The sequence below is a fragment of the Haliotis cracherodii genome, unplaced genomic scaffold (assembly GCF_022045235.1).
Source record: "Haliotis cracherodii isolate W230 unplaced genomic scaffold, xgHalCrac1.p SCAF_2, whole genome shotgun sequence".
Taxonomy (NCBI): domain Eukaryota; kingdom Metazoa; phylum Mollusca; class Gastropoda; order Lepetellida; family Haliotidae; genus Haliotis; species Haliotis cracherodii.
Genome location: NW_027266275.1, coordinates 34287307 through 34311874, shown reverse-complemented (window position 1 = coordinate 34311874; position 24568 = coordinate 34287307). Strand labels below are relative to the sequence as shown.

Below are 24568 nucleotides of genomic sequence, written 5' to 3'. Positions count from 1 at the left end.
GAGTCCATCTTCCCGAGGCAAGGGAGTTAACTGATTTTAAAATTCCAGTTTCCACCCTTGCCGAACGAAGATGGATTGATTCTCACGCCACCAGTTTCTATCAGGAGTTAAGTCCCTTCCATGTCCCCCCTTCTGACCAATCAGATTTCACCACTCATGTCACTTGCATTTCAAATAAAATGGTGGCCCCCACTTAAGACGATCACTTCCATAATAAAGATCTTTATTGTAATGAAACAGGTTTAACCTCACAAAGTGCATCAGATCTCTTGAGTACCTGGATTAAAAACATGAAAAGATTTGATAAATATCTGTCAATGCCCATTTGATGGTTCACATGCTACGACAAATCCTGCGATTGAACGAATTTGGCACGGCAGTTGCAATGTTGTTTGTGAACCTGATATTGATTTCGTTTCGGGAATTTGATTGGACTATGCATAGTCCAGCCAAAATTTAACTCCATAATTCCAGCCTGGTTCGGCAAGGGTGAAAACTGAACTGTTAAAGTTAGTTTACTCCCTAGCTTTGGGAAGATGATTTGAGTCTGCAAGGCCGAGCTTGTCTATTTGCATAATTATCATTGGAGCAAGCCTTGCCATGTATATCTTATATGAGCTTAGGAGACTGGAAGACAGTTTAAGTGTGTGACTGAAGAAACTACTAATTGACACTTTTTATATTGTTTTATGAATTGGCCAACATTATTCATGATCTTAGAAGGTGAAATGCATGATTACTGCTCATTAATTTGATACTAAGATGAATGGAAACTGTCTAAAGGACAAATTTCAAAAGAATTGTGTCCATATAAACACAATAAAACATTCCAGTGCTATGATGTTCATCCTTGGAATTTAGGTTAGGTTATTTAGGGTGACGACTCTCATTGCCAGCATTCTTACAGCAAGATGGATGTTCAGTTTTGAAATGAAAGCAGTCTTTGCTAGTTCTAAAGGAAAGCACATTTGATGTTGCTCGGAAAGTTGGCGGCACAAGTGTTATATATTTAATCTGTTGAATGTTCAGACTCTGTGTCGCTATGCTTTTTTAGTTTAATGCTGCAGATCTGTGGTTAACAATTAAAAGAGTGGGACCCCCTTACTGGATTAGATGTCTTGGCGCCAGTAAATGGACTTCCCTCCACAATGACTTTTGAAAACAAACGAGCATATGGGAGTCTCATTATTTGTTGTTAAAAGCAGAATAACTTATGCGATCATTTGATGTTATAAATTGTATAAAATCATTGTAAAAAAATGAAAATAAGATAAGTTTGATGATCTGACAGTTCGATTCTTTAATAAAAAAACCCCAGCTGTTTAATCAATTTTGAAAAAAAACCAAAAAACTTTCAGTATTTGTAAACAGGGATTATTAGCTGAGTGTGTTCTGTAGCATAAATGTCATATATTTGGAATAAACATTGTTTATTAAATAAAGTAGTGTGTAGAAACTGTGTAATTACACTAAATTTGAGTAAATTGCCCCATTCATGATTTGTAGGCATGTTTGTCTACACATACACATCGGGAAATCCAATCTAAACTTATTGGGAACGTTAATCAATAGTTTATTGAACAAGCACTTATTGCATTGATGTACAAAGCCTGAAAGTAGTTTCTACTTGGTTGGGAGCTGGACGTGTTGTTGTGTTGGTTTGGGTGTGGGGGGTAGTCATGTTGTGTTGGTTTGTGTGGGTGGGAGTTGGTCATGTTGTGTTGGTTTGGGTGTGTGTGTGTGTGTGTGTGTGTGTGAGGGGGTAGTGGTACTGTGTTTGTTTGGGTGGATGGGAGTTGTTGGCAATGTTTTGTTGGTTTAGGCATGGGGGTAGTGATGTTGTGTTGGTTTGGCCGTTGGGGGTAGTGATGTTGTGTTAGTTTGGGTGGGTGGGAGTTGTTAGTGATGTTGTGTTAGTTTGGCCAGGGGGTAGTGATGTTTTGTTGGTTTGGGCAGGTGGGGAGGGATAGTGTTGTTGTTTTGGTTTGGGGGTGAGGGTAGTGATGTATTGTTGGTTTTAAGTGATGATGTGTTGGTTTGGGTGGGTGGTAATTGGTCGCTTTGTTGTGTAGGTTTGGCCGTGTGTGTGTGTGTGTGTGTGTGTGTGTGTGTGTGTGTGTGTGTGTGTGTGTGTGTGTGTGTGTGTGTGTGTGTGTGTGTGTGTGGTTAATAGTGTGATGTGTGTGTGTGGTTAGTAGTGTGATGTTGTGTTGGTTTGGGTGGGTGTAAGTTGGTCATGTTGTTGTGTTGTTTTGGGTGGGTGTAAGTTGGTCATGTTGTTGTGTTGGTTTGGGTGGGTGTAAGTTGGTCATGTTGTTGTGTTGGTTTGGATTGATGGGAGTTGGTCGTGTTGTGTTGTGTTGTTTTGGGTGGGTGTAAGTTGGTCATGTTGTTGTGTTGGTTTGGGTGGGTGTAAGTTGGTCATGTTGTTGTGTTGGTTTGGGTGGGTGTAAGTTGGTCATGTTGTTGTGTTGTTTTGGGTGGGTGTAAGTTGGTCATGTTGTTGTGTTGGTTTGGATTGATGGGAGTTGGTCGTGTTGTGTTGTGCTGGTTTGGGTGGGTGTAAGTTGGTCATGTTGTTGTGTTGGTTTGGATGGATGGGAGCTGGTCGTGTTGTGTTGTGCTGGTTTGGGTGGGTGTAAGTTGGTCATGTTGTTGTGTTGGTTTGGATGGATGGGAGCTGGTCGTGTTGTGTTGTGTTGTGTTGGTTTGGGTGGGTGTAAGTTGGTCATGTTGTTGTGTTGGTTTGGATGGATGGGAGCTGGTCGTGTTGTGGTGTGGTGGAGTGTACTGAGCAAAAGACTTGACATAAAACCATCATCTTTATTAATTGTTGAGGTTTGCAGTCTAGTGATGAAATTATTGATTTTGTTTCATCCATATTTTATTTCACTGACTGTAAATATCTCTCTTTTCAATTCCTTCAAGACTTTAATGTGTAATTTTCAGAAAATCAATACATAATGTTGCAGTTATTTGAAAATTTGACAGAGTATTAAGAAAATTAAAAAGCTGCCGAATATGTTTTCAGTCAAGTATCGCTCCTTGAATGTGATAATCAAACAGAGTAAAATGATCTAAACCCTGTTGCTTCTCATACTGTCTTGTGACACTTTCAAGGGGCAATTATGCAGAAATACAAAGCATCTTCCTGCACATGAAAAATTGAAAATACATTCAAAGAGCATCTGTGAAGTGTCAAGTTGACAATGATGACAGGTTCCCCTCAAAAGGGGATAAGAAACCCGTCTCAGATATTGGTGTGAGCCTTTGGCCAATTCCACTGAAAAACAGCGACAGAAAAAGCACCAATGTAATCTCAGTATTGATTAGTTTACAGTGAAGTTATTGCACAATTTTCTCACTAAATTAAATAGGAAGACATTTTCAATTATTGCTCAAGTTTCTTAATTACAATATGGCTCCTGAAGCTATTTGAGGACTGCTTCCACACCATAAGGGTATAATTGTAATATTGTTCATTTATGAGATTTCCGCTAAAAAGTTATAATTTGCTACATAAAACGTTTAGCTTAACATGGAGCTTAAGGCCTAGTAGCTTGTGTTACAGAAGAACTGCCAGTATCACAGTGGGGCAGTGACAGGTCTGTGTCCGGAATCAATAGTGTTGATTGTGTTGTGGTAGAAGCTGTCAGTCAGAAGAAGAACTGAGTGAAGGGGTGAAGAACTTGCGTCCTTCACTTCAGCTTTGTTTGTTGCTTCACACTGCAGTCAGCACTATACTACTATCAGGGCCCCAGATATATGTTTTAGCCATGGAGTAGTAGACACTCACATGTATTCGTTCACATTGGGTAGTGATAATTCTTTTTGTTATTCAATATATTTATACTCCCCTTGTCAAGTCTATTGTGTATTTTTACAAAAAAGATTAGACGTTGAATTGTTGATGGATGACAAATTAGACACAATTAGTGGATAACAACCTCTTTGTTACACTACATGTATTAAATCTATGTTTCGGTGTATATCCTTATACCGCTTGATAACGGAGTAATGATCTATAGGGAATCATCACTTTAATATTATGTTAAATAAATTGTTATCTGTAAATTTGGTTAGACATTGATTTTAAACAATTCTGCCTTATGTGTTGTTCCAAGTGACTTCTATACTGTTAAAAAGAGCACTCACTCACTCACTCACTCACTCACTCACTCACTCACTCACTCACTCACTCACTCACTCACTCACTCACTCACTCACTCACTCACTCACTCACTCACTCACTCACTCACTCACTCACTCACTCACTCACTCACTCACTCACTCACTCAAGTGACTTCTGTTTGTGTGCTGCCCAAAGTATGTACCATGTCACATAAGCACAATGGCGAATACATGGCTTAAGCGAGATGTAGTGCCTGTATTCACTGCAGTAGTGTGCATCATGTGTGTGTGCAGTTGATGAGGATACATTGGGTAGTTATGCAGTGTTGTTATACTGGTAGTTTTTGTATGCACAAGCAACTCAAAATTAATTTTGTAATGGTGAGTTATTGTGTGTATTTTATTCACATACACAGTTTACCTGGAGCTCAGAGCTTTTTCATGACGGCCTTTAAATAAATGAGTCTTGGCCAGTCAAACCAGTTGGTATTTTTATCAACCTTTCCTTTGATCAGGGTCAACCAACCAAGTCAACCACAGTCAGCCAGGTCTGACTGTCTGATCCAAATAAGTCACCACCTACGACGAGCAGACTGATGAGGATGCATTTCCTGGTCCCCACGGGGATCTCACATTCATCAGTGTCCAGTGGGAGTGTGTCAATAAGGAGATGAACATATTGTGTTTTGTAGCCCCATGTTACCTGCAGATTTGATTGCAGTAAATTGAATTTTGAACCGAACATGCAGCTAGTATATTCTAAAACATTGCTTTTTACAACAATATTATTTTGCTCGCAAATCAAACAGGCATTCAAGCGTGTGATACAGCTCTTCTGATTAAAATTTATTACCAAACATACCTTAATATCGTAAGAACAGCAAAATTTCTTGCAACAATGTATTTCATAACCTTCATATTATTATCAGAAAGTGCTTTCCAACTATGATTGAGAAAGAACTGCTTTCCTACAAGATATTAGCTTCCCAGGTAATGCAGATGTCAAGTTAGACTTTAAAATAGGAGTTGACAGTCATTTGATTCCTCTGACCAATCAAAATTGAGTATTTTCCAAGTTCGTAGAATATTGTTTTACTTCACAGTCTGCGATAATCCAGCCTTTCCACATTAATCTGTGTATCATGTGTATCGGTAAACAAAACTAGGGACCGATTCTGGAACCTGTTCTACCTAGTGATCTTAATACTAAGATGATCGTAACTTCCATACTTCAACATAGACTTACGAGTGTTGTGTTAAACTCATCTATATCTCGTTATCATCTGTCAAGGATTATCAGGAGGCACCGTGGCCCAGTTGTCTTAGGCACCGCAATTCGCTGTGCAGAGTTTCGTCCCTTGGGCACGCCAGAAACCTATGATTGTGGGTTCGAATACCGGTTCGCCCCGATTATGTTTCTAGGTTGTCAGCACCATACCCGTGCTCGTGGGTTTCACCGAAGTAGTAAACGTCTGAGACCTGCATCATTTCGGGCTTTCCTCCCACATTAAGCTGACATGCCGCGATATAACTAATACTGTGAAAAGCTGTCTTATACCGAACTCACTCACTCAATCACTCACTGAAGGATTATCGATATAAGCATGAGACTTTCATCGACAATGATGATGATGAGTCGAATCTTATTGGGATGTTCTGGAAACTTAACCTTGGGAATAGACTACTTGTAGAGTTATCTGCCCTGATGATGTGGAGTTTCTAATTGAATGTTAATTAGGAGAAGCAACAATCATAGCATCAATCTGAAATCCTTCACAGACAATTGTGTGTGTGTGTGTGTGAGTTGGGTTTAATGCCGCTTTTAACAGTATTTCAGTTATACTGCGGCGTGTCAGCTTAATGTGGGAGGAAAGCCCGAAGTGATACAGGTCTCAGACATTTACCACTTCGGTGAAATCCACGAGCACGGGTTTAGTGCTGACAAACCTAGAAACACTATCGGGGCGAACCGGCCCAGACAATTGTATCAATGAATTGGTCTTCCAGATGATTGGACAAGTCACAGATCTTTAGTCAGTTTATTCAGGATTTATTTTCCGACCACTTAGTCAGATTGTCAGTTATCATTAATTGTAGTGATGATGATAGTGAGTTAGTCTTGAGATCACCTTGTCGACTGTTCATCACAATTCTCATTGTCCTGAAAAACTTTTCAAGAATTAATTTAATAGAAACAAAATGTCTGGCTGGTCAAGATGTCATTGTATAAACATAGTAGGTTGCCAAGGACTATTGCATCAACTAGTACTGGCATAACCAGAGGCGGTGGGGTAGCCTAGTGGTTAAAGCGATGGCCTGTCAACCCCACATGGGTACAATGAGTGAAACCTGTTTTCCGGTGTCCCCGTCAAATATATTGCTGGAATATTGCTAAAAGCAGCGTAAAACCATACGCTTTAAAACCACGCACTCACTCACTCACTCACTCACTCACTCACTCACTCACTCACTCACTGGCATTACCTTGAGGCATCACATTCAGTTGCCTAACTTTACTGTTACAGGTTGACTTTTTTGTGCTGAACTTACAGGCAAAAGAACTTCTTGTGTCGGCAAGAGGCCACCCTAACTGATTATTAATATTATGCTACTCAAAAAAGCTAATGAACACCTGAATTTTCAGAATAAGTCCAACATCCCACTCTAATAAAATTCCAGGACTGTGTTACATCTGTAGTTTCAGATGCACAAGGTTAGCATTAAGAGAGTTTCTGAAAGCCCCACAGGTCTGTTTTGCCATTAGCTACCTTGGATCAGTGGGTAGACTTTCATATCTTCTCTGATGTGGTAAAAAAGGTTTATAACTCACTAGGTTTATAGCCTGGTGTTGCTTGCAACACTTTCCTGTGCTGTAAATCGCAAGTTTCTTGCAAAAATGACATGCAACTCTGTGTGATATACTGTACACAGTCGCAAAAACTTCTCTTTTGAATATTCCTCGCATGCATCCATCAGCAACAGATATGATTTTACTGAGGGGATGTCTCCAAATATTTTTCTATGATATTTTATATCATGGTATTTTCTCTATGGAGCAAGTCCGTATCAATTTCAAGGTGATAAAAATATCGACAGTTTTAATTAACCCTAATACATATAATTTCTACTGAATATCAGCAAGTGCTGAAATTAATTTGGTTATACAATGATTTTGTTGATGATATATCTCCCAATTGTTTTTATCATTATACCACTTTGGATGCTGATTATTGTTGCATGACTGTTATCAGCAGTCAAGTAACTCATGCTTCAGATTCTATGTGGGAATGTTTCATTTTTACTGCCAGCATAAAACTTGATGAAAACAAAAACCTTATTATTGCTTCTTGTTGTCATTGCAATGAAACTATTTTCGGCTATATGGCCATTGCAAATGCTGCGTTTCATTGTTTTGTGTCATTAAACCAATAAAAAAGGGTATCAGTTTCAACTTGACATGTTCATGTGCCAAAAACGTGTTTCTAGTTTTTGTTGTGTGTGGTGAGGTGAAATGGAGTTTATTGTCCCGTTCAAGATCATTGCACTTGTATAGTAACATGGAGGCATGATTGTGTGTGGCTACTTGTACTTTGTGGTGCCATAAGGGTGATGTGTAACTAAATATTGCAAGCTTGGTCCAGTTTCTTCAGGGTTGGGGGGCACGAGTGGACCAGTCGTCTAACGTGCTGCGATTCGCTGTGTAGAGTTGCGTCCCTTGGGCATACCAGAAACCTATGATTGTGGGTTCAAATCCTGGTTCGCCCTGATTATGTTTCTAGGTTTGTCAGCACCATACCCGTGCTCGTGGGTTTCACCGAAGTGGTAAACGTCTGCATCACTTTGGGCTTTCCTCCCACATGAAGCTGACATGCCGTGATATAAATGAAATACTGTTAAAAGCGGTGTTAAACCCAACTCAGTGACTCACACACTCTTCAGGGTTGGCCACATGGCTTATGAAGAAGCTGTGCTACACACTTTCAGTGCCTGTCTACAGGTAGACGATTATTAAGAATTGACTTCAATATTTGTTTTCGGTTATGGAAGTGTGAAGGTTCAAACTGGTGTGCATGCTGTGTTGATCTGGGTAGCAGATTTGCACAAAGTGTGCACACCGAATTTATCATTTATACATCTTTAAACGCGACCTTTTGACGTATATAGATATGTCAACAATAATAACTTCAGAAAAAGCTTATTAAATTATTAACAGACTATTGTATGTAATTCCTCGATTCAAAATGACAGCCCACTCAAGACATTGGACTTCAATCAATGTGCCACAAGCACTTAAAAAAGTTTTGACACCAGTATTATAGATAGCTGTGTTTTAAATTTTGAATGCCCTCATGACCTTGGTACGTTTCAAACTTTCAATCGATGTCAAATACTTTGAGATTCTTTTAGTTATCAAAACAGCATAAAATTAACAAAAACAAAACAATGTGTAACTAATCAAACTTTTTTTGCCAAAACTTTTCGTTTTCAGATCTGTAACCCAAATAAATAATGCAAGGCCTAACTCATAGTTTATCAAGGCCATAAATTCACTGAAGGATACAATTGTACCACAGTGTGATCATTTAGTGTTACTCATAACAGTTTTTTTGCAATATTTGACTTTGTAAAAGTTCATAAATAAGGATAGGACTTAAAGTGTATTTACTGTTAATCAGCATGTAACATCTTTTCGACCGGCACACACTGGCTCGGTTCCTCTTTGTAGATGTTCAGTTCAAGCTATTGGTGAAGAAATATCCTACCTGTCCGACGATTCTGACCAGGATAGGGGACATTTGTGGTGTATTCAATATTCTTTCCAATATACATACAGCATTCTGAACATAAGGAGCGTCAGCCCGGAGTGTGGAAGGCCCGGGGTTTGATCCCCGACCGCGTCATACCAAAAGACGTTAAAAGATGGTAGTTGTTGTTACCCTGTCTGGCGCTCGGCATTAAGGGGCTAAAACAAGGATTGGTCGGCTCGGAGTCAGTATACTGTGTCTGATTCTGGTATTCATGTTAAACTGCAGCATGGTATCTCAGTGAGCTAGCACTATAAATCGGCATCAGTCCGGACTAGTACAAGCAGCCAGACATACACGTGCATGCACGTCGCTATATAAGTGCAATAATCTTGGACGCACGTTAAACCCCATTTCCCCTCACCTCACCTGAACATAAGGAAGAGAATATATGGATGTCAACTTCTTTATTATGAGGAACACAACGTTTCGTAGTATATGCTTACTTCTTCATCTTATGTGAATCACTTCCAAATGCCTATAAGCATATAAGAAGCTGTTGTTTGACATATCAAGGCAGTTCAAAGTATTTGAAAGCAAGAAACCTGTTCATTGAGCTGAAGGTGAGCTTCTGTACTTGTGGTAGTCTGGTGGATGATTCAAGACTTACAATTCTGCTACTATATATTGATGGTGTATTGATTTATTGTTCTTTTTCTACAGTTTGCAAATTAATGAGCGCTTCCAGAGGTTTAATGTTAATTCATCTGTTCACAGGATGTACTGCTGTTTGTGTATGCCTCATGGTGTGGCTTCTGTGCCAACATCAATCATGTCTACCTCTCATTGGCCAAGTACTTCCAGTCAGCGCAGAGCATCGTGTTTGCCAGGTGAGTGGATTCCTGCTAGATGGTTTAGAGCATTGTGTTTGTTAATCACTGCTAGATGGTGAAGAGCATTGTATTCACAGTTAAATATTGCTATTTAGAGCAGGGCATTGTTATTGCCAGGTGAGTTAATTAATTCCAGTGAGTGCAGAGCTTTGTATTTGTCAGATAAGTTGAAAACTGCTAGAAATATTGTAATTGCCAGGTGAGCTACAAACTGCTTTTTTGTGCAGAACATTGTATTTGCCAGGTGAGCTAAATACTGCTGTTTGGTGCAGGACATTGTATTTGCTAGGTGAGCTAAATACTGCGTTTTAGTGCAGAAAATTGTGTTTGCCAGGTGAGTTGATTCCAATCAATGCAGATCATTGTGTTTGAGAGAAGATGAGTTCTGATATCAACTTTGGCTTTAATATTGACTGAACACTGGTAATTGTGGACATGGAGTGTCATGTAGCCAAGAATTTAAGTTAAGCGTGTCTGCTGGAATGAGTTGGTGTTGACCACTCTACTCCAACTGTCATGTATCGTTGAACCCTAACAGCATTGTTCAGGTCTATTGCTGAAGCAGTGCAGCTGAAAGTCATCGATTAAGATTCAAGTCATCAAGAGCACTCTGCTCCATGTCAAGACAACCCTGTGGGGACCGGGGTTTCCAGCCCTCTTGTGCTCATTGGAAGGCTGTAGAGGAACACTGTTAGTCTGGAAGATAGCATACTTCATTGAGTCCCATTCGGGATTCAAACCCACACTCTCCGAGTGAGGCACCTTATCACCAGCACACAAAGTCAGTGATCTAACCCACTCAGATCCGGGTTAGAATAGGTCTTCAGCCTATGCTTGCCCGAAAAGGTGACTTTGCTTGTCGTAAGAGGCGACTAACGGGATCGGGTTGTCAGGCTCACTGACATGGTTGATGCATGTCATCGTATCCCAGTTGTGTAGATCAATGCTCATGATGTCAATCACTGGATTGTTTGGCCTGACTTGATGATTTACAGATCACCGTCATATAGCTGGAATATTGCTGAGTATGGCGTTAAGTAACAAACAAAATATATATACACCCATTTAAAAGGGCAGGGTATATCGATGACTTTGACTTTTTGCTTTACCAGTTTTATAGGTTTACAAACTTGAAGATTACTAACACATTTTTTATAATATTTGTTTATACTTTTGATCACTGACAAGTAGACATCCTTCAGATGCTTCTCCTCTTGACTACTGTGGAAAAAATATTTTTTAGGTGCCCTGTTTATTTGATGATAAATCTCTTTTTCTCAAGTTTTCAAGTTTTTCAGTTGCCTTGTATCTCAAACCATATAAAAAGTAAGGCGTCTTCCTGTAACATTGTTTTAAAAAAAAAGTGACAAAAACATATTAGTTTCTTTTCTTCAAAATTGATATTATTCAAAACTCGAACCATACAAGACATAAAAAAAGTATGGTAAAAACTAGATTGTGATGTGTGTATATGTGTTCCTGTCAAAAAGAGTATTTGTAAGTATATTACGACCAGTTATTTTGATGCTATTTTGTCATCAGTGTCATTCAGTGTGGCCACACTCCTCTGCCAGACTGATATCATGTGAAAATCATATTTATCTTTGTGGCACGTGACTGTAAGGCAGTGGAAAAGTTAATGATAGGCCTCTCACATCATCGTAATATTAAACTGGACCCGTGAAGATCCGGGGTAGAATAGGTCTTCAGCAACCCATGCTTGCCGTTAAAGGTGACTATGCTTGTCGTAAGAGGTGACTAACGGGATCGGTTGGTCAGGCTCTCTGTGACTTGGTTGATCCATGTATTACGTGGATCCATGCTCATGATATTAATCACTGGATTGTCTGGTCCAGACTCGATTATTTACAGATGGCGTCATATAGCTGTGATATTGCTGAGTGCAATGTTAAACAACAAACTAACACATGATATTAAACTGGTTCACGCAGCTGACTCCAGGAATATGCTTTGCAGACAGCAGCCAAACAATGTATAAATCTCAGCCATATCTGATTGTCTACACATGCGAATATAAATGGAGACATTTCTATGCACAAAACCATTTTGAAGTTATTGTTAAGTTTTGCGGGAGCAATTTTACTTCTCAACAAATTTTAGAAAGGTCACTTTTTGTTTCCATTTGATACAGAAGCTCAAAGAATGCTCTGTTTAGAGTCATCCAATCACAGCCTATATACTCATTCAGGTAGACATTGGTCTTGTTTTGATATCCTTTTTGGCTTTCCCCCATGGGGATTATGGGGTAAGAATGTAGGTCCCTAGCAACCTGGCTACTAAATAGATTGGGTGGTCAGACTTGGTGACTTGGTTGATTGCATGTCATCGTATCCCAAATGTGTGGATCTGTGTTCATGATGTCAATCACTGGATTATCTGGTCCAGACTTGGTTATTTACAGCCCGCTGTCATTTTCACAAATTTGAATAAGTTCTTTGCCAAATGAGAATGAAACAGTTTATTTTTTCATAGCCTTATGTTGAAAGTGTGTTTGTGAATTTAGCTTGAGCCAAAGTATAAGTTACATAGATGTACGACTTAATAATTGTGTTGCAGAGGTTCTCAACACCGAGCATGTCTACAGAGAACACATAATGACTTGACAGGCCCATCAATACACATAATTTGGGAGATTATTTCCAAGTCAGATAAGAGTCAAGTGGCCATGTGGTCATGTGGTGATACTGTCAGGATGTATCATGCTGGGCTGGGTCTCCCGACGGATTAGAGACAATTAGTGTTATATCATGTGACAAGAGAGAGGGAATAGGGGATGTCTGCATCTGTATTTGTGCTTCCAGATAGCCAGTATATGTAATGAGGGGGCACAGGTGACCCAGTCTAAGATGTCTGAAGCATAACAGTTGACTGTGCAGACCTCAGTGCTCCAGATAGTTGTATAAGCTTATGAGGGGGCACATAGTTGCATAAGACGATGGGAGAAGTGTGTAACTCTTGGTGGTTCCTATGTGGAGAAAGATTAATACCTATGCCAAGTTTCATTCCACTAGGTCCATCGGAAGTGGGTCAGGGGAAATCTTTAAAGAACACCCCTCGTATATGCAATGATCGCAATGTTAAATCCAATTTCACCTCACCCCTCTAGGACTGCCAAGAAGCAGATTCACTCTGATTGTGTTTCTTGGTGTATCAGCCCAATAGCATCTTCATCTGTTAAGACAAAGTGGTAAGGTCTCAGATCTGCATCACTTTGGGGTTTTCCTCCCTTATGAAACTGACATGCCATGACATTACTGTAATACTGTTCAAATCAATCACCTTTCTAAAGGATACAACTGGAATAAATACACCCTGCCATCACAGAAGGAAATATTTTGCCTAACTCTGTAATGTCGCCAGTTCAAGCCCTGTACAGTGAAATGGTGCATTTAATGTGTATGTAATGCACAGAGCCCAAACATGAACACATTGTTGTCTGAAGCTCAACTGGCAATATAGTGACAAGCAAACGCTCTGCATCTCAATCTGCGTTAGTTTTTAGACTGTCGTAAGTGATAAACATGCTGGTTCGATAAATTTGTGGACTTATCCCTCAGGGAAATATGATTTGGTGTAACCCATGTAGAGAGCTCAGGGTATACAGCAACACAGAGGGTATATCAAATCCTGTTTCTCAGAGGGAAAGCCTATGTAATGTACAGTATCAGGGCACCAAAGAACAGTTTCCCTCAGTTTGAAACTCATGTTCGCCTTACCATCAACACTCTGGACTTATGGTTGCGTTCGTGAAAGGCTACCTAAGCATTGCCTGACTGAGTCTTCATTTTGTGCCATTTTGTTGCAGGCTAAATGGTGATACCAATGATCTTCCATGGGAATTTACAGTAGAGTCTTTTCCAGCTATCATCTTCTTTCCAGCCAACAGGTAAGAACTGCATCATTTGGAGGGTGTGGATGTAAGAGTGAGTGAGTTGATTGGAAGTGTGAGCGAGTTGATGATGGTTAGTGAGCGAGTGAGTATGGTTTTACGCTGCTTTTAGCAGTATTCCAGCAATATCAAAGGGGGGTGGCGGGGTGGCGGGGGGGAATGGGCTTTACTCATTGAAGCCGTGCCGGGAATCGAACCCGGGACTTCGGTGTGGCGAGCGATCAGGAGGGTGAGGGTTGATCTGGAGTGTGAGTGACTTGATCTGGAGTGTGAGTGACTTGATCTGGAGGGTGAGTGAGTTGATCTGGATGGTGAGTGAGTAAGTGGATCTTGAGGGTGAGTGAGTGGATCTGGAGGGTGAGTAGGTGGATCTGGAGGGTGAGTAGGTGGATCTGGAGTGTGAGTGAGAGTGGATGTGGAGGATGAGTGTGTTGATCTGGAGGGTGAGTAGGTGGATCTGGAGTGTGAGTGAGAGTGGATCTGGAGGATGAGTGTGTTGATCTGGAGGGTGAGTAGGTGGATCTGGAGTGTGAGTGAGAGTGGATCTGGAGGGTGAGTGAGTGGATCTGGAGTGTGAGTAGGTGGATCTGGAGTGTGAGTGAGAGTGGATCTGGAGGGTGAGTGAGAGTGGATCTGGAGGGTGAGTAGGTGGATCTGGAGTGTGAGTGAGAGTGGATCTGGAGGGTGAGTGAGTGGATCTGGAGGGTGAGTAGGTGGATCTGGAGTGTGAGTGAGAGTGGATCTGGAGGGTGAGTGAGTGAGTGGATGTGGAAGGTGAGTGACTGGATAGAGTCGTGCGTGCGTGCATGCGTTCTCCCCTTTCTTCCCGTCATTGCTAAATAATTTAGTGATACATATTCAAGCAAAAATAACATGACAACCAAAATGCAAATTATTTTATGAATGTTGTATGCCTTTAGTGAGGATGGAAGGATTATCATGCAGATGTTTTCTTCTTTTCATGGTAATGACTTTTTATATGAATCCTTTTCTGTCTTGAATATAGATTTGAGATGTTTTTTTTATGTAGCTGTGAAGTCCTGATTTAACATTTCAAATGCAAGTCTTACCTATTATGAAAATTGTCATCTCTCAAGGCATATAGTCAATTGGTGAGGTCAGTGGCATCGAGTTGTCTGTATATGGTCTCAACTGTCATTTAGAATATTCAAAGCAGAAAGAAAAAAGAGATTTTATCCTTTAGAAAATGTCTGGGATATTAATCCTGGAGACACAAGTATGCTCGTGGAAAGATAAAAGGTGCTTTTTGCTTTGCAAGCTGGCGAGTTCATCAAATGAATGAAGTATTACAATGGTCTCAGGGGTATTGAGTTCCACTTTGAGGATATTCTCAAGCTGACCTACAGATTGAAAAAATTATGGAAATGTTAGAGAATTTCTGATTTCATTTTAACATAGATATTTAATTTGAAAGACTTCTCTTCTGCATCATACTGGTCAAAGCATCTTTCTTAGGCCACCCCAATTTAAGTTTGTTTTACAGATTTTCATGGAGGCAAAAGTAATAAGATAGGAAAACGTGTGTTAATGATTGATTTGAGATTAATTTCTTGTAAAAAATAATTCAGAAGGCCAACGATTAAAGAGTTTTTGACAAGATATTAATCTCAACATCAGAAACACAATTTGTTTGAAAAAACGTTTTCAAACGCAGCATTTTCACTTTTCTTTCACTTCTCAAACTTTTAGTAGGTTTGTTCTACTATTGACATTTAAATTTGAATCACTCATTCTCCCTATACACTCGCTCACTCACTCACCCACAGAAATAGCCCCATTTAAGCCTGAATTGTGTACATCGTATACAGACAGTTGCAAAATCTATTTTGAGAAAAAACAAACACCATCACTTGGCAATATCATGAAATGTGATTGAAGGGTTCTCTTCAGGAAGTACAAGCCCCCATTTCTACAAGAGTCACAGACCCATTCTCTCCAAGTGTGTAGTTATTGTGATGGTGCCTGTAGCCATAGTGATCAATACCATAAAGCACACATGGTTCCAAGCTGGAATTGGCAATATTTTGCTACTTGTCTCTGCCTGTGTAAGCATTCCGATTCTGAAGTTGGCAGCATTTGCTTGCTGACAGATGAGACGAAGCTGAGAAGCAGCACCCATACTGCCATTACCTTTTGATCTCTGATGGAGCTGTTGCTGTGATGACTGGCCACAACTACAATGCAGTACAGTGTAGGGCAGAGGTTATCTTACTGTGATAACATTGTCTCCCAATTCCATCTTGCCCCCGACACAGTTTCGCTTTGCTATCCCCACAGTGCTTGTGAGTCGCAATAAACAGCAAATGTCGCTATAATAAAAGAAGGAGTATTGATCTGTGTACGAATCTGATATGCAATAAATCACCACCTCTCCTTTAACACTACAGTGTAAAAGTTTCCTGGTATCGTCTTTGACTGTTGACTCTGATTGGACATCCAACTGTCTGATTACAATCGTTATCCCTTTAGTATGACTTAGCGGCAAGATTAAGTAAACATGGCTTCATAGTGATTATGGGCGGCACCAATCTCCAGAAATCTATGAGATTCCACTTAATCTCAGCTTAAACGAGCTCAGTTGTACTCTTTATTTGCTTCTGATTAGACAAAGTATTGTGCTAGACAAGCTGCAATTACAACTCTTAATTACTCTCGATGCTAGCTGGGAGGATGGAGGGCTTTATGGGTAACGGAGGTGAAGAAATGTGACATGGGTTATCTCCCATCAATCGTCTGAACTGTCGTGGAACGTGACTAGATCACTCCTCAACATCAAAGTAGAAGTAAATGACCTGAGTGTTAGCTTTTTGCAATAAATGACACTACCGTTTTATGTTCCTGATAAGAAACTCGCCCAATTTTCAAGCCTGGGTGTTTTACTTCCTGTTTGAAGTTGATGTGGTTTTGTCAAGTTTGGAATGAGTCATTTGTGAGTGACTGGGATGGGAATTGTCTGCAGACCTAGGGGAACATGTTTATTTGTTAACAAAAAGATTATGGTCCCTTAGCGTTTCTGTGTGCACAACAATTGTATAATGAGTGTTGTGTTTTTCCTGTGTGTTCTGTGTTAAGGTTGGGTCCTTTTTAGGACTGCTTGTGATCTTTCTCTTTCCCCACTTTTATTTGTGAATCTATTTTCAAGACAGATTGAAATAAAGATGGATTATTTACATTCATGTTATAATATAATACTTGTTGGGTACCTTATTTTCAAATGACACCTATTTTCAAACAGCAGTATATGATATTGATTTGTTGCATTGTAATGAAATGTGTGACATCATCAAAGCTGCCGACTTGAGAATGCAGACATTCTTCCCGTTAAAAGTGGGTTTATGTGAAGTATTTTTTTATATTTATTATTTAAATCTTTATTCACATTTAAAAAAAATACAGTGTGTAACATTTCAACAATTATACATTATTCAAAATCCACTCCCTTTACATCAAACAATCAAAAGATATTGAAAATATAGACAATCATATATGATATCATGATAGTTTGCGTTCCTGTGAAGTGTTGTATACCTGTTAGAAAAGTCCGATGTCATTCAGAATTCTGGTGCTTGTGTCATGATGAAGAGGAGTGAAATAGTAGTGTGAACACTATGATTTGATGAATATTTATATTTTGTGACAAGGTTTCAAACTTTCAATAACGTTTTGATTTTAATGTCGACCTGTGTCGACGTCACTTGAGTGCAGCGGAAGTTTACAGATGACGCAATGGAGGTAACGCCAATTATGGAGGACGGATTTTCTTTCGGAAAGTACCTGTGAAGATCCGGGGTAGAATAGGTCTTCAGCTACCAATGCTTGCCATGAAAGGCTCGCTGACTTGGTTGATGTATGTCATCGTATTCCAATTGCGTGGATAGATGCTCATGATGTCAATCACTGGATTTTCTGGTCCAGACTCGATTATTTACAGACCGCCGTCATATAGCTGGAATATTGCTGAGTGCGGCGTTAAACAACAAACAAACAAACAAAATCTTTCGGAAAGTAGCTGAATTCACCTATGGTATGAAGCAGAATTTGAGTTTTGAGTCACTCATCCCTGGAAATATTAGCCATCTTAACTGTTTGAAAATAGGGTACGTCAGGATATATCCTGTGACATAGGTCCCCATCAACTTAGGCTGGTCAATAATGGACTCAGTGTCTGGGTTGATTGTGTGTCCAGTACTCTGATGGCATGGATTGTGGCTCACAATAACATTCACTTGATTGTCTACAGGCTGCTATCATATAGCTGGAATATTGCTGAGTTTGGCCATGCAGGAAAAAAAGTATTAAATCTGTCAAGAAGGGGTCCCCCATCCTACCATCTTCTTTCCCACATAAAATGAATCTGTTCTAACTCAATGGGAGTGACAATAAATATGGTATGGTGACAAAATATATTGCTCTAGTCTCTTTGAGCCCCTCAAACTCATCCTCCTCAATCTCTCCATGTCTGTCTCTGTGTGTGCCTATGTGTGTGTGTCTGGACAAGAAACTTACCACACTTATTTAGGGGGGGGGGGAATACGCAACTTGGAGCTGTGTGTGTCTGTCAGTCTGTGTGTAAGTGTGTGTGTGTCAGTGTGTGTGTGTGTGTGTTAGTGTTAGTGTTAGTGTGTGTGTGTGTGTGTGTGTGTGTGTGTGTGTGTGTGTGTGTGTGTGTGTGTGTGTGTGTGTGTGTGTGTGTGTGTGTGTGTTAGTGTGTGTGAGAGAGAGAGAGGAGGGAGGGAGGGAGGGTTGGGTGATTACCAGAGAGATGTATCGACATTGAACCTGGGAAGATGCATTGAGTTTAAGCTCCTTGATAGAAAGACATGACTTTCATGGATAGCATCCATCCGTCATGTATCAACACATCCATCTTCATAAGTGGTGGCAAGAATACCGTATAACTTCAATTAATTTTGATCCTTAGGTCCTCAACACAGCTAAGGTCCCCTCAGACTTGGAACTTATTAGTGAAGGCTTTCTTGGGAACTCTGAACTGTCACCCAGGGAGAAGGGATAACTTTACTTTTAGTGGCTTTTGTTTCCGAGTAATTGTCACCGGTCCTTACATCAGGGATAGCCTCGACAGAAATAACAAAAACTGCTTTATTCAACCTGTAAAATGTAAAGAGCTATTTCATTAATAGTCCCTTGAATCTGTCGAAGCATCGTTAACTATAATAAAACTGTCAGACTGTTATTCTGGCTGTGAGTGATTATTTGGGGTTAGATGGGGGACCTACAGTGATATATCTGAATGAAGAATAATTTCGTTGTAACTACAGAAAGTGTCACTCCATGCAAGCTTCTTTCATCACGTATTGATAAGGAGCACCTAGAATAGAGATGATTATAGAGAGCCTTGATGCAGATGTGTTGCTGGCAAAGACTGTATTATGTCCAGAGTGAATGATGTGAGCAATTTTCAAACCCTTCCCAATGTTGCCTTAAAGAAGATTAATATGTGAGTAATTTCAGTTAATATTTCTCAGCTTCAAATTTTAAGCATTTGGCCGTATATATTTTTGGTCACTTTGGTTGTGTTCTAGAAACAGTGAATCTTTATATTGAAAATGGCAGAGCCTGCTAAGTGTGATGTGCGTCATTGAGGTTAACCACTGTTCAGCAATGTTGAATATCAGTGTGTGAGTGAGGGAATGTTGATTCAAGCCAATTCAGCAATATTCCGGGCTACACTTGGCCAATGAAATTTGCTAGTGGTTGATATCATGAGCACCGTCACCCCTACAAAAATGTCACTGGAATATGGAACTTTCTGGGATTACTTCTACGTGGATCCTATGGGGTTATGAGAGGAATCTCAGTTACACCCAACCCCATTTTTATGAAACAAATAATGACTGGGATTAGGGTGGGCTCTCAATTAGACCGTTGCACTTTGGGATTTGGTGGGGGGACTACATTGTGATTTTGATTTTGACATGCCAAGGATATTATATCATATATATCGCCCTTATAGCCCTCAGAATATTGATTTGACACATTCATCAGTCATGTCGATCCTTAAAAGCATAGCTTGAAGAAAAACATTTAAACCTTAACTTGAAAAAACATTTACTGTATGTAAATGAAATTTGGGTTATGCCAAGCTTTGGTTGTGGACACTATTTGAAAAGGTTGTGGGTGACCTACGTATAATGTCAAGTTGACTGTGAAGGTCATTCAATAAAATTTGTTTCCCCTCTTCAGTAGACATTTGTTTTAGAAGTCTTGTACCTGTACCTGTTTGTTTGTTTGCTTTTATAATTATGTATTACAAGTAATGACGATCATTTGATATCAAATGTAGTTCACGGTGACATTTTTTATGAGTAGCACATGCTACATTATTGTTGTTATGTTGAATTCTACCAAGAGTCATCATATTTGGGTTATGTGCTGGACAGCCCTTTGGAATGTTCTTAAAATACTTGTCACTGAGATTGAAGTTCAAATTTACTCTCAAAGTCATGCACTGAAAAATGTATTATGTTCGTGTGAAATCAAGAAGTGTTCACTGTAGTTGGCTCATATAATTCTTATTTGTAATGTCCTGAGTGAAAGTCAGAGAAGGTCAAGATCACAGTAATGGAGTTTGTATGAGATGTTTGTAAGAGCAGGCACCCATGTTTTCAACAAGAAATAATCAAACATGTTATTGGCTGAAATTGAGGGTCAAGGTTATTGAGGTAGGTAGTTTTTTTCCAAACTCAGGATTGAGTGAATGCAACTTTCTAGGTAATTTAATGTACCTAGAGGGGGGTCGGGTAGCCTAGTGGTTAAAGCGTTCGCTCGTTACGCAGAAGACCAGAGTTCGATTCCCGACATGGGTTCAATGTGTGAAGCCCATTTCTGGTGTCCCCTGCCATGATATTGCTGGAATATTCCTAAAAGCGGTGTAAAACCAGACTCCCTCACTCACTCACTCACTCACTCACTCACCTAGAGGCGTGGGACGTTCTGTTTCTGCATATGCCATATATTTATTCAACCGGAAGTAATATCAGTCCACAGGTAGTGCAGGTAACTTTCTTATTAAGGTAATTAGAGGCCTTTCTGTTTTGAACTTGCATTGGTCGTGTATTTTCCTAAACTGGCAGGGATGTTATGAAACAGGAATGGTATATCATTTTCTGATTGAGGTAGTTATTACTACTTTAAATAGTACTGCATATGTTGTTGGTATTAAACCAGAAGTGCTTAAAGCTTTGTTATTAACGTACCTAGCAGCACATATTCGGGAATTCAGAAAAAGGTTGGGATGGGCCTGGCTGACTTTTTCCGTTGTGCATGCTGTCAGCCCAGATTGGGTTGTTTATAGACTGCCATACAGCAGTTTGAATATTGCTGACCGGGGCATAAACAATACTCACTGATCACATCAAGTAGATTGCCCTAACTGAAGAAGTCATGAACATTTGTCCTTTGCCTTTCTACCAGATGTGCTATCCTACCTCTTGGGCACAAGTTATCTTGTCCTTTCTTGGTGACCTTTGACTTTCTGCAAGCGGTATGGCAGACGTAACACAGCAGTTTTAAGATAATAAGACATATTTTGGTCTGTAATTGGTTATGATTACACTTGAAACTCTTTAAATCAGATTAGCAGTTGCATGTGGAGGACAACAACCAGCTTCGCAGCATCGTTATTGTGTTCTCCAACAATTTCCCTTTTTTGATACATTGTATGTTATATGGAAAGGCTATTGCTAAACTGTTGAGTTTCTTAAAAAATGTAAAGTAACACTTTACATGCTGACTTTAAGTGTAACGGTAGGACGAGTACTCACGTAGTAATCGTGTTGATGTTGAGATTGGGTGTGGCTAATTCATGTTTCATGTATGAAAAAACAGCATAACAAAAGGACGTGTAACCCAAGTGTTTACTGTACCATACATAAAAGAAAGGACTAAGAGCCACCAATGAGTGTTTTTACAATATAAGTTCTTAGCACCATGTTTTCACCATTACACTTTTACCAATATGAAGCAATGATATCAAGACTCACTATATTTGTAACCATGAAGGTTTCTTAGTTTAAGTAACCGCCTCCGTGGTCCGAGCATCCGCCCGGAGAGCGGAAGATCCGGGGTTCGATCCCCGGCCGCGTCATACCAAAAGACGTTAAAAGATGGTACTTGTTGTTACCCTGTCTGGTGCTCGGCATTAAGTGCCTAAACCAAGGACTGGTCTGCTCTGGGTCAGTATACTGTGTCTGAGTGAGGTATTCATGTTAAACTGCGGCATGGTATCTCAGTGGCCTAGCACTATAAATCGGCATCAGTCGGGACTAGTACAAGCAGTTACACACACACGTGTATGCATGTCGCTATGTAAGTGCAATAATCTTGAACGTGACGTTAAACCCAATTTCACCTCACCTCACCTCACCTCTTAGTTTTAGTGACCCAGTTATTGAATATGCTGCAATTTGCTGTTCAGAGTTGTGTCCCTTAGCCATACCAGGACCTGATGTACGGGTTTAAATCTCAGACTCGACCTGACCCTTTGTTTTCACGCTGCATTAATGTTCATGTGGTATGAAGCCACTCGCTTGCGCTCATCTAGAGAAACAGGACCTGTGAATGTGTCAAAACATATACCAAGCTCACATAAGGACAAAGAGCCACGCAGTACACTATGCTGCAGCAGAAATCCATGTCTGAAACACTATTGCAGCATTGAAATAGAAGCTGTTTGTCTGTCTTGAACAACAGGAAGGCTATACATTTCAATCATTGGTATATAATTTCGGAATAAAGACTATTTCGTTTCAATTCCTGAAGCAGGCTGCCAATCTCTCATGTCATGTTCTCCAACATGAAATATCAAGCAGGCATTGCATTTCTTTGAAGTGCCAATGGAACTGGCAGGCCATTTCAGTTCTGCCAATACAGGCATTAATGTCACAAAGATAACTGTCTTCAAAGCCATTAGTGTTTAGGTTTTCTAGGTTTAAAGTCTCCTGGAACTAAGAGGACTATTATAATCATATTTTAATAATTGTAGTTTTTGTTATCACCAAATAGATAGGTTTAGCTAAGATAGGATTTGACTTGTGATTTATAAACTGTTGAACGTAAATAATCTGTTTTTATAGATATTAGATGTATGCTTCTTTAGTGATAAAATCAAAGCAATCTGTTATGTTGAAGTAGTGTTGTCGTGTTGTCATCAGACAACATGTTGAACTAGGGTCACATGATACATGTCTGGTGTTTTGTTGAAGTGGTGTTGTCATGTTGAACTAGGGTCACATGATACATGTCTGGTGTTTTATAGGAGTAGTGTTGTCGTGTTGAACTAGGGTCACATACCTGTCTGGTGTTTTGTTGAAGTAGTGTTGTCATGAGTTGAAGTAGGGTCATATACCTGTCTGGTGTTTTGTTGAAGTGGTGTTGTCATGGTGAACTAGGGTCACATACCTGTCTGGTGCTTTGTTGAAGTGGTGTTGTCATGGTGAACTAGGGTCACATGATACATGTCTGGTGTTTGTTGAAGTAGTGTTCTCATGTTGAACTAGGGTCACATGATACATGTCTGGTGTTTTATTGAAGCAGTGTTGTCATGTTGAACTAGGGTCACATGATACATGTCTGGTGTTCTGTTGAAGTAGTGTGGTCATGTTGAACTAGGGTCACATGATACATGTCTTGTGTTTTGTTGAAGTAGTGTTGTCGTGTTGAACTAGGGTCACATGATACATGTCTTGTGTTTTGTTGAAGTAGTGTGGTCATGTTGAACTAGGGTCACATGATACATGTCTTGTGTTTTGTTGAAGTAGTGTGGTCATGTTGAACTAGGGTCACATGATACCTGTCTGGTGTTTTATTGAAGCAGTGTTGTCATGTTGAACTAGGGTCACATGATACATGTCGGGTGTTTTATTGAAGTAGTGTTGTCATGTTGAACTAGGGTCACATGATACATGTCTGGTGTTTTATTGAAGTAGTGTTGTCGTGTTGAACTAGGGTCACATGATACATGTCTGGTGTTTTATTGAAGTAGTGTTGTCGTGTTAAACTAGGGTCACATGATACATATACATGTCTGGTGTTTTGTTGAAGTGGTGTTGTCGTGTTGAACTAGGGTCACATACCTGTCTGGTGTTTTGTTGAAGTGGTGTTGTCATGGTGACTAGGGTCACATACCTGTCTGGTGTTTTGTTGAAGTGGTTTTGTCATGTGTTGAAGTAGCGTCACATACCTGTCTGGTGCTTTGTTGAAGTGGTGTTGTCATGGTGAACTAGGGTCACATGATACATGTCTGGTGTTTGTTGAAGTGTTGTTATCATGTGTTGAAGTAGCGTCACATACCTGTCTGGTGTTTTGTTGAAGTAGTGTTGTCGTGTTGAACTAGGGTCACATGATACATGTCTTGTGTTTTGTTGAAGTGTTGTTGTCATGTGTTGAAGTAGCGTCACATACCTGTCTGGTGTTTTGTTGAAGTAGTGTTGTCGTGTTGAAGTAATTTCCAAGCAGACTGACTAGTGCGAGCATGGTTGTGAATAATCGCCGCAAAAATAAGGAACACGTACTGGTGTTCCAACGTTTTCTTTAATGTGTAATAGTTGTAATTCAGACTGGATGTATTTGTGTCTCCAATCTGATCGGCTCAGTTCTCAAAATTAAAGAAGGAAAGAAAAACACAATTTAATTCAACATCAGAGGTTGATGAAATGCAGAAAATGTTTAAATTCTATCAACTGTCTGACATGGCAGTAATTATCATTCACTGTGTCTTATGGCTGATGTGGTTTTGTCTGAAACTTTCTAAAGTTTGTGTTGGCAGATGCTGGATGTGTAAGTGTGACACATGAGGTATCTGCCCAAGTAAAACATTCAAACATGCGCAGAAAAAAATTACTTTGTAC

The 24568-nt window shown here is 39.8% G+C and overlaps 1 protein-coding gene across 3 annotated transcripts in view; it reads left to right on the top strand.

The window, feature by feature from the left end:
• The window catches only part of LOC139468015 (thioredoxin domain-containing protein 11-like), a 66749-nt gene that overhangs the window by 29887 nt on the left and 12294 nt on the right, over window positions 1-24568 (top strand). For all 3 annotated transcript variants that reach the window (XM_071249671.1, XM_071249670.1, XM_071249672.1), the window contains 2 exons: window positions 9654-9766; window positions 13596-13676. In XM_071249671.1, the coding sequence (XP_071105772.1) occupies window positions 9654-9766; window positions 13596-13676 (194 nt within the window). The remainder of the gene's footprint in view (window positions 1-9653; window positions 9767-13595; window positions 13677-24568) is intronic.